Raw genomic sequence first — 11239 nt, 5'->3', positions numbered from 1 at the left:
AAGTCTCTGTATATGCTAGCATTACGCTAATGATTGTTAGTATTGGCACACCAAACTACCTTTAGCTTTCTTCACACTGGACACAAAGACAAGTTCATCTGACTCTCGGGAACTAGATACAGGCCCTCATTGCCAGAATCTCAAAGTATTCCTTTAAGTTAGCTTATATATGTGGCTAACTCTTGGGTGTTGTTGTCAAGCCAATTATACCATGCCAATTTCAAAATGTTGAAGTTTATTTCAAGCCATTTTTAGACAGATAGCTGGCCAAGTCATTGATCCTGCTTGCTGGAACAGACCCACGCTTTACCGATGATAGTCTGTATAAAATACACATACAGACAAAGTATATATAAAAAATAAAAATAAAAACTAGCCACCTTCTCCACGTTGAGGTTGTCTGAGCTCAGTACGTCGACCAGCAGCTCGTGGGACAGCTGTAGGAAGGCCTCCTGACGGTAGACCACGGGGAACTTGTGTTCCACCATGCGCTTGGCGCTCTGCTTCAGCTCCACACAGGAGAACAGGTCCCCGATGCTCAGCATCCGGACACAGTTGTCTGCGTGGATCTTCTTCACCAGGTAGTCCCTGCACTGCAGTAGCACGTCCTCTACCTGTGTGTGTGTGTGTGTGTGTGTGGGGGGGTTAATACTAACCTTAGTTGAATGAGGTCACTGGATGAGAGCATTTGATAAAAAAATGATTTTTTAAATTTTTTATAAAAAAAATATTAGAGATGAAAAACTACCAGGACACCAACATTGTGATTATGTTAGTAAGAATAAATCACAATCATTGTCCATTATTCCTATACATAATCCTCATTCATTAATGCTCGGAGTCCACTGATCAGAAATCGGACAGTCAGTGATTAAGTCATGAGTAAGGTACTAAGGGGCGTAAGGTACTGGGGGCCCAACATATACATCAGTCCGTCATTCAAACGTTTCAGATACAAGTGCGTCGGTCTGCGGACCCCAAACCAATCCGAATGTGGCATGCGTCGGTCGGTCTGCGGACCCCAAACCTATCCGAATGTGGCATGCGTCGGTCTGCGGACCCCAAACCAATCCGAATGTGGCATGCGTCGGTCAGAAAATCAATACAAATTATATGAGTCGCTGGTTCAGCGACTAGAGACTCATCTGGCTATACCTGCTGAACGGGGCTTATAAATAGATATTTCCGTGGATCAGGTTCCCCATATTGTTGGAATAAAAAAGCTCAGTGTATATGATCACGTTTAAATATACAGGGTAAAGTTGATAACGTCATATTGGAGGACAACAAATCACTTGAGGCACACTGGTCAGAGCGAGAGGAGAAGATGACTCCAGAATTTAAAAAAATATTTTTCAGATGTGGGTGAAATCAAAGTGGTGTGAGAGACAGTTGAAGTCGGAAGTTTACATAGTTTATTTGGCTACGGATGTTTCACAATGCCTGACATTTAATCCTAGGTCAAATTCCCTGTTTAGGTCAGTTAGGATCACCACTTTATTTGAAAAAAGTGAAATGTCAGAATAATAGTAGAGAATGATTTAACTTTTTTTTTGCCACAACTTTGGAAGTATGCTTGGGGACATTGTCCATTTGGAAGACCCAAGATTTAACTTCCTGACTGATGTCTTGAGCTGTTGCTTCAATATATCAACATAATTTTCCTGCCTCATGATGCTATCTATATTGTGAAGTGCACCAGTTCCTCCTGCAGCAAAGCACCCCCACAACATGATGCTGCCACCCCCGTGCTTCACGGTTGGGATGGTGTGGTCTTCAGCTTGCAAGTCTCCCCCTTTTTCCTCCAAACATAACGATGGTCATTATGACCAAAGTTCTATTTCTGTTTCATCGAACCAGAGGATATTTCTCCAAAAAGTACAATCTTTGTCCCCATGTGCAGTTGCAAACCGTAGTCTGGCTTTTTTAATGGCGGTTTTGGAGCAGTGGCTTCTTTCTTGCTGAGTGGCCTTTCAGGTTATGTCGATATAGGACTCGTTTTACTGTGGAAATAGATACTTTTGTATCCGTTTCCTGCAGCATCTTCACAGGGTCCTTTGCTGTTGTTCTGGGATTGATTTGCACTTTTCACACCAAAGTACGTTCATCTCTAGGAGACAGAGATGAGCAGTATGACGGCTGTGTGGTCCCATGGTGTTTATACTTGCGTACTATTGTTTGTACAGAGGAACGTGGTACCGTCAGGCGTTTGGAAATTCCTCCAAAGGATGAACCAGACTTGTGGAGGTCAACAATTTGAGATCTTGGCTGATTTCTTTTGAATTTCCCATGATGTCAAGCAAAGAGGCACTGAGTTTGAAGGTAGGCCTTGAAATCCATCCACGGGTACACCTCCAATTGACTCAAATGATGTCAATTAGCCTATCAGAAGCTTCTAAAGCCATGACATCATTTTCTGGAATTTTCCAAGCTGTTTAATGGCACAGTCAACTTAGTGTATGTTGACTTCTGACCCACTGGAATTGTGACAGTGAATTATAAGTGAAATAATCTGTAATCTGTAAACAATTATTGGAAAAATTACTTGTGTCATGCACAAAGTAGATGTCCTAACCGACTTGCCAAAACTATAGTTTGTTAACAAGACATTTGTGGAGTGGTTGAAAAACGAGTTTTAATGACTCCAACCTAAGTGTATGTAAACTTCCGACTTCAACTGTCTGTTCATTGGTCATGTCATAGCTCATTTGTAAACAAAATATGAACATACTTTTAGCAAACACTTAATCTGTAAAAATGTGTTAGTTTTTTTTGTTGTGGTTCTGAAAATCACCAAAACCCACTAAGATGCAAACCCCCCCTAATCTGATAGTGCCTAGTCTCCTTCATGGCTCAGTCCAGGTTCCTACATAGTACACATACTAGAGTCATGTGACGTGTCCTACCTGGAGGAAACATGCCGTCTCATAGAGGGGCTCCACGGTGTTGTCGTTAACAGCCAGGTTGCCTGTATAGGCATATGTGATGATCATCTGCAGGGTGGCTGGGTTCACGTTCCTCAGGTGAACATGACTCTGTTTACTCTCAGACAGACCACTCATAAACATGGCCCTGAAGAGGAGAACAGGACAGAGTTACTCTCAGACAGACCAATAAGGCTCTGGTCAAAAGTAGTGCACAATGTAGGGAATAGAATGCTTTTTGTGCCGCTGCAGTAGACTGTCAATCCCAGCAGCCCCAGTTGAACTCTCTGTCAGACATGAGACTAAAACCAGTGACCAGACGACACCACAGCATGTTCTCTGGATGTGTCCTCTGCTCTGTGGCTCAATACCCCAGCCAGCCACAGCATCCTCCCCCCTTCCAACACCCACAGCCGTATCCTCTAGAAGCGCCCCCCCCCCCCCCCCACCTAGCCGTATCCTTTAGAAGTGCCCCCCCCCCCACCTAGCCGTATCCTCTAGAAGTGTCCCCCCCCACACACACAGCCGTATCAAATGTATTTATATATCCCTTCGTACATCAGCTGATATCTCAAAGTGCTGTACAGAAACCCAGCCTAAAACTCCAAACAGCAAGCAATGCAGGTGTAGAAGCACGGAAATGCAGGTGTATCCTCTAGAAGTGTCCCCCCCCCCCCACACAGCCGTATCCTCTAGAAGCCCCCCCCCACACAGCCGTATCCTCTAGAAGCCCCCCCCCCCCCCCCCACAGCCGTATCCTCTAGAAGCCCCCCCCACACAGCCGTATCCTCTAGAAGCCCCCCCCACAGCCGTATCCTCTAGAAGCCCCCCCCCACACACAGCCGTAATCTCTAGAAGCCCCCCCCCACACAGCCGTATCTCTAGAAGCCCCCCCCACACAGCCGTATCCTCTAGAAGCGTCCCCCCCCACCCCACACAGCCGTATCCTCTAGAAACCCCCCCCCACACAGCCGTATCCTCTAGAAGCGTCCCCCCCCACACAGCCGTATCCTCTAGAAGCGTCCCCCCCCCACCCCACACAGCCGTATCCTCTAGAAGCGTCCCCCCACCCCACCTAGCCGTATCCTCTAGAAGTGTCCCCCCCCCCCCCACACACACAGCCGTATCCAGAAGCATTCTCCTCCTACACTCTCCACTTCCTCATTCCCCAGCAGAGCAACTACACTCATTCATACTGTCTGTGTATCCATGCTCTGCCTGTCTCTCCCACTCGCTCTCAATTCTGCTATATCCCAAATGGCACCCTATTCCCTTCAAAGTGCACTAGTTTAGCCCAGGGGTGGTTTGTCTACTGCTCACATGCTCTGGATATTACACAACGCTGCAGGCATCCCCCTGCCTGGCGCCCCCCTCCCCCAGCTCTGCGGGTCTCCTCCCCCAGCTCTGTGTGCGTGACAAGGCTTCCCTTTCCCTCTCTGAACCCTAGAGGGGAAATGCTTTGCATGTTGTCACCGCATAACGAGTGGCGTGTGTGGGAACCCGTGTAGAGCTTGGTCCAGGTTGCACCCTATTCCCTATATAGTGCACTACTGTTGACCTGGGCCCATAGGGATTAGGGTGCCGTTTGGGAGACAGCCATAGTCTAATAGGGGTTGCTGTATAGGGGTTGCTATATATATATAGAAGTGTGTGTGTGTGTTACTGTTTGTCCCCAAATGTCCTCACTCTAATTTATTTCACCTTTATTTAACCAGGTAGGCCAGTTGAGAACAAGTTCTCATTTACAAAACGGAGACCCGGCCAAGACTAAGCAAAGCAGATAAAGCGAAGCTCGCATCTCCCTTGGCATCAGTTATTGGTAATGCTCCCAAACAAATGATTTGAACCGGTGGTTCAGGAAGTATCCCTGGGTAGGCCAAGGTGCTTCGTTCAGAAGCACAACATTAAGATGACTAAAGTGCTGCAAGTGGAGTCCCAAATGAAACCCTATTCCCTATATATACAGTGGGGCAAAAAAGGATTTAGTCAGCCACCAATTGTGCAAGTTCTCCCACTTAAAAAGATGAGAGAGAGGCCTGTAATGTTCATCATAGGTACACTTCAACTATGACAGACAAAATGAGGGAAAAAAATCCTGAAAATCACATTGTAGGATTTTTAATTAATTAGCACGTTTGACCTCTGTCATTGCCAACAAAGGGTATATAACAAAGTATTGAGATAAACTTTTGTTATTGACCAAATACTTATTTTCCACCATCATTTGCAAATAAATTCATAAAAAAATCCTACAATGTGATTTTCTGGATTTTTTTTCTCATTTTGTCTGTCATAGTTGAAGTGTACCTATGATAAATTACAGGCCTCTCTCTCATCTTTTTAAGTGGGAGAACTTGCACAATTGGTGGCTGACTAAATAATTTTATGCCCCACTGTATATAGTGTACTACTTTTTGACCAGAGACTTAATAGAGAAATAGGGTGCCATTTTGGACACAGTTCAGGAGTGACTTAATGAATGGTTTCCCCCAATAGGCCTGCTGCTGTACTGTACTACTGGTACGGAACGTTCTGCTAAAACAGAACAGGACAGTGAACTCACCTGAAATAGGAGCCATATGAGACAGTACAGTGGACTACGTAGGGGCCCCATAGACCTGTCCTCTGGTCAAAAGTAGTGCACTACATAGGGAACATGGAGTGAACTCACCTGAAATAGGAGCCGTATGAGACAATACAGTGGACTACGTAAGGGGCCCCATAGACCTGTCGTTCTGGTCAAAAGTAGTGCACTACATAGGGAACATGGCGCGAACTCACCTGAAATAGGAGTCGTATGAGACAGTACAGTGGACTACGTAAGGGGCCCCATAGACCTGTCCTCGGGTCAAAAGTAGTGCACTACATAGGGAACATGGAGTGAACTCACCTGAAATAGGAGCTGCATGTGGCCAGGACCATCTTGTGACAGGGGAATTCGTTGCCTTCCACCAGCAGCACCACGTCAGTCAGTAACTTCTGTTCGTAAAACAGCTTGAGCTGCTCCAGCAGGGAGACGGCGTAGTCCGTGTTGACTGGCCTACGCTCATTGAGATCCGACATCGTTGCATCACATGAATCGTCCCCCCTCCCCCCCCCAGTTTCAGTAGTTAAAGCCGGTAAAAGAACCGGGCTCCAAAACCAACCTGGAATGTTTTTTTTAATTAAAAAAAAACTACTAGAGGCCCAGAGAGACCTCGCTGCTTTGTGACATCAGATAGACAGAACAGACGTGTCCCAGGACCAGGTTAAAGTACTTCTGCAGCAAAACAACAACAAAAACAGCAACTCCTCCTGTTTCCCCACTGATGGATGAGAGCAGGCAGGGAGACCAATCAGGTCGGTTTCCTCTCTCTCAGCAGGGAGACCAATCAGGTTGGTTTCCTCTCTCAGCGGGGAGACCAATCAGGTCGGTTTCCTCTCTCTCAGCAGGGAGACCAATCAGGTTGGTTTCCTCTCTCAGCAGGGAGACCAATCAGGTTGGTTTCCTCTCTCAGCAGGGAGACCAATCAGGTCGGTTTCCTCTCTCTCAGCAGGGAGACCAATCAGGTTGGTTTCCTCTCTCAGCAGGGAGACCAATCAGGTTGGTTTCCTCTCTCAGCAGGGAGACCAATCAGGTCGGTTTCCTCTCTCTCAGCAGGGAGACCAATCAGGTTGGTTTCCTCTCTCAGCAGGGAGACCAATCAGGTTGGTTTCCTCTCTCAGCGGGGAGACCAATCAGGTTGGTTTCCTCTCTCAGCAGGGAGACCAATCAGGTTGGTTTCCTCTCTCAGCAGGGAGACCAATCAGGTTGGTTTCCTCTCTCAGCAGGGAAACCAATCAGGTAGCATCCTCTCAACTGGGCTCTCTGTCTGTAGGGCGTTGTGGTGGTGTCTAGAACCTCCAGAGTAGACCCGTCAGTTCTGGTGGGTCAGTCTCGGCTGTGTTGTCACTCCTTGCTCTGTATAGCCCAGACAGACAGACCTCTCCCAGGGCATACAGAGAGACAGACGGGCAGGCACAAGGGACTGGATGGAGGTAGTGGGGATGGTGACACTGCTACATCAGTTCTGGGCTGAAAACACAACAGAATCGGAATCAATCAAACCACTTTCCATCAATCAAGTCAGGTCCAGGATACAGAAACCCTTGTTGTTTATATAGTGCACTACTTTTGACATAGACTCATTCCAGAGATTTGGGTTTATTTTTTTACTATTTTCTACATTGTAGAATAATAGTTAAGACATCAGAACTATGAAATAACCCATACGGAATAATGTAGTATCCAAAATAAAAATACAAAGTTAAAAATAAAATCCATTTTATATTTGAGATTCTTCAAAGTAGCCACCCTTCGCCTTGATGACAGCGTTACACTCTTGGCATTCTCTCAACCAGCTTCATGAGTTAGTCACCTGGAATGCATTTCAATTAACAGGTGGGCCTTGTTAAAAGTTCATTTGTGGAATTTCTTTCCTTCTTAATGCTTTTGAGCCAATCAGTTGTGACCAGGGTGTTGGTAAACTGATTTACCACCCCAAGATATCCCCGCACAATGTGTATTTGCGCCCCTACTGGATGGAAACAAGTGTAATGGCTGTGCTCAATGCAATGGCATTTATTAATGTAGATCCTGTCAAACACCCCAAACAGGGAAACAGATCCCTATTAAAGGTGTTATTACGTGCTCCACTAAGGCAGTTATTTATCTTATAACTTGTCCTTGTGGTAAAAATTATGTAAAACAAAGCGCAAATTAAAAGTACGAGTCTCGGCACATCGTAGCACCATTAGGTGCCTAAACCCGACTTACCCAGTTGCTTCCCACTTCTTGCAAGAAAAACACTCGATTTCGTCTCTACGTTATATTGGCATCGAACGTGTCACCCTCCCGAGGAGAGGGGGTGACATCGACAATTTATTGTTAAAACGAGAGGCTGCCTGGATCTTTAATTTAAAGACCCTTGGTCCCTTCGGTCTTAACGTAGACTTTGACATTCTTGTGATTTTGCTATTATACATTTTTGTAGGCTTATGGAGCCAAATTGTATCTATGATCGTACACTATCCATTTATGGTTTTTTTTGTACGGTATTTTAATATATGATAATTAACCAATGATATCAGGCCACACCCAGCCATGATTACAGACAACCTGTGTGTCTTTTAACACGATATAAATGAGTCATCCCGCAGTGTTTGTCACCCTGAAGAAGACAGCTTGTCTGTCCAAACATTGGACATCAATATCTTTTTGCATCTGAGCTCCTTGAGCGTTCGGCTCCCCTTTATTTTGTTCAAAGTGTTTCACTCCGCTAGCCAGCACCTCGCCTAAAATAGGCGTTTCTTTCACCTCTAGATTAATTTGAAGACACTAAAATATATTTTGATTTGTTTTAACACTTTTTTTTTTTTGGTTACTACGTTATTCCTTATGCATTATTTAATAGTTTTGATGTCTTCATCAGAAAAACCCTTGAATGAGTAGGTGTCCAAAACTTTTGACTGTTTACTGTATATCTTACCACTCACGGCATTTTTTCCCCCAGAGATAAGATACTCTCTCTCCCCCCTCAGCCTATCAGATCAGCCCACATCCCTTCTGCATTGAGAAAAGTGCGCTGTCAACAATCTGGTCTAGCCTTGCAGGTTACCTCCCACCATCCATCCTCCTATCCCTCCCTCCGCTTGGAGAGACTCATTGCACTCGCTGACAGCCAGACAGACTGTTACGTGCCCGTCTAGTCTGACACAGGGAGAGCGACACACTGATAAAACCCAGATTCACTTGTTGTTAATGGGGCACTACTAAGCGCACCATAAAAAAAAAGAAACGTTGTTTAAAAATCATAACAGAACGAGAGCACAGCTTTGTAAGCCAACACCACGCATAGGTTGTCCCAAATGGCACCCTAATCCTTACATTGGTCAAAAAGTAGTAACACTATGTAGGGAATAGGGAGCAATTTGGGACACAAACCAAGTCATATCCTGGATGACATCAGCCTCCATCCCTGGCACGCAAGGCACTTCTATTATCACCCCATTTGCTTAAAAAAAAAATGGTGCAGTCTACCCTATACAGTCCTACCAATGCCAAACTAAAGGCAGTTGGTGACCAAAAATGGCACATTTCTCCAGGTTAACCATGTTTGCGTTTACACAGGCAGCCCAATTCTGAGAGAAAGATACACACATGCATACACCTGGCCTGCAGTCAAACGTAGGCCTATAAATAATTTATTATTTGCCTCAAAACAGCAAGTAAACAAAGTCTCTCATTCTTAATGGATGTAGAAAAAAAAAACAATTGTTCCTCAATGTAGCCTATTTGAAAAATATTTCCAGCTCTCTCCCTTTCGATAACCACTCAGCAAAGTCGAAAATATTAATGCTCTGATCTGGTGGAAACGTCATAAAATATGCCTACATGATTACTTCTTATCTCTTAGGCAAATAGCCTTCAGTGGTGTCTGGAGCTGGAAACTGAGGCCAAGAATGTTTGATACAATGTTGCAAGTTTGCTAGCACCAGCTTCTGGCTGGACCAAGTTAATAGTTGATACAATGTGTCAAGTTCCTTGCAGACAGCCTATGTATAGCCAATGTGATTTATAGGATAATAATTTTCAGGATTTTCAGGATAATTTTCAGGATATTTTCTACCTGCAATGTTTTTATTTGTTGGCTTTATGTAGGCTACTTCTACATTTTGACAATAGAAGTTACAAATCTAAAAGTATAATTTAGATCATTTGATTAACAACATGGCATTGAGGTATGAAGGGGCGGCAGCGTAGCCTAGTGGTTAGAGCATTGGACTAGTAACCGACTAGATCGAATCCCCGACAAGGTAAAAATCTGTCCTTCTGCCCCTGAACAAGGCAGTTAACTGTCTGTTGTTATTGAAAATAACATTTAGTTCTTAACTGACTTGCCTGGTTAAATAAATATTATATATGAAGATGTTCCACAAAAATGTGCATATGAAAATCATAACTTATACACAGATCAGTAGAAATGGTAGGATAACTTGGCACTCCACATGGAAAAGGTTACCGACCGCTAATGTAGCATATTACCGGTAACTTCAGGATCTTAATGGCAGAATCTGTGTCGTTTTTTCCCTTTCTGGTTAGGCTATATTGATCTCTGGCTCCCTCTTTGGCAGTTTGTGTTTTAATTGCAGTATTTAAAGCGTCAAACAAGCTCAATAGTCTATATGTGGAAAAATACGTTTTAAAAGAAACAGACTACTCTCGGTCGACCGAGATTTTATTTATTCGGGGGACAGCCGTACCTAGCAACATTTGATAGCGGCCATGCACCAAAACACGGTGTACTACTAGTTAGGATAATCACGTTGGCCATCTCATTTCACTCACCAATGTCGTGATTCGTGTGTTTATACCCTCCTCCCCACAACATGGGACATGACTCTGGCTAACATAAATATATGACCAACTTTAGCCTGTGTACTTTACTGTCTGAAACCTTATTGTAGGTAGCCAGCTGCCTAACGTTAACATAGCCAGCTAAAACGGTGTTGTATTGAATTTAGAGCATTAACATAACGTTAGTTATGCATTTTCATCCTTACTGATAGGCCACATTCACGGTCACTATGTAAAAAAATAACTGATAAATTAAGTTGTTTGGATAATAACTTGGTAACTCATTTCACGGTGATAATTCAAAATCGACGTGTATACATGTGGTTAGTTAGATAGCTAGTTAAATTACCTGGTTATCACATTCGTTACCTTTAACATGCTATCTAACTAGGTTAGTCAGATAATGTCAGCTAGCTACCTGGGTTACTATTGTTACTACTTCTCCAAAACATGGATAAGAAAACCAGGCCTTCAGTGGATGTGGAAGATGACTTGACTAGCTACTCACCTTTTATTTTCTTTTTTCTCTCGAAACATTTATTCCGTGTATATATATAAATAAATAAAAAAGCTTGATTACCAGGTCCCACGCAGTCTAATCGTTGCAGCTGTTAACCTACAGTTTTCTCTAAAAACGTTTTATTTTAGTTATAATGTTGGTTAGTTCTCGCCCCCCCAAATAAAAGCGGCAGCTGCTCTTCCCTTCCGGGTCCTTCTTGCCCCGGACTTACACCCCCCAACAGAGAGAGAGAGAGATCATAACAACCAAATCATTCAGTTAGCTACAGTGATGAACTAAAAAAATATCATATCAAATTACGAATTTGAAATCTAAGGTTAGGTCCATATCGGTGTCCACCAGGCTCTAGATGTAGCTAAGCATAACAGGTAAATAACAAGGTAAATACGATTTAAGCGTTATTCCAGCATATTCGATGCC

At 44.0% G+C, this 11239-nt stretch overlaps 1 protein-coding gene across 1 annotated transcript; it reads right to left on the bottom strand.

Annotated features, from left to right (window-relative positions):
* Window positions 1-380: 380 nt before the first annotated feature.
* LOC139399183 (kelch repeat and BTB domain-containing protein 2-like) lies at window positions 381-6017 on the bottom strand (the record flags this gene model as incomplete). The annotated part of the gene is made up of 3 exons (XM_071144698.1): window positions 5815-6017; window positions 2907-3072; window positions 381-614 (listed from the first exon to the last, which is right to left on the bottom strand). Coding segments are annotated over exons 1-3 (573 nt in total), but the record flags the coding sequence as incomplete, so codon positions are not given.
* Between the last annotated feature and the right edge of the window lie 5222 nt (window positions 6018-11239).

This window comes from Oncorhynchus clarkii, unplaced genomic scaffold (genome assembly GCF_045791955.1).
Source record: "Oncorhynchus clarkii lewisi isolate Uvic-CL-2024 unplaced genomic scaffold, UVic_Ocla_1.0 unplaced_contig_1372_pilon_pilon, whole genome shotgun sequence".
NCBI classification, from domain to species: Eukaryota; Metazoa; Chordata; class Actinopteri; order Salmoniformes; family Salmonidae; genus Oncorhynchus; species Oncorhynchus clarkii.
The sequence above is the reverse complement of the archived record's forward strand: the minus strand, read 5'-3'. Positions and strand labels throughout refer to the sequence as shown.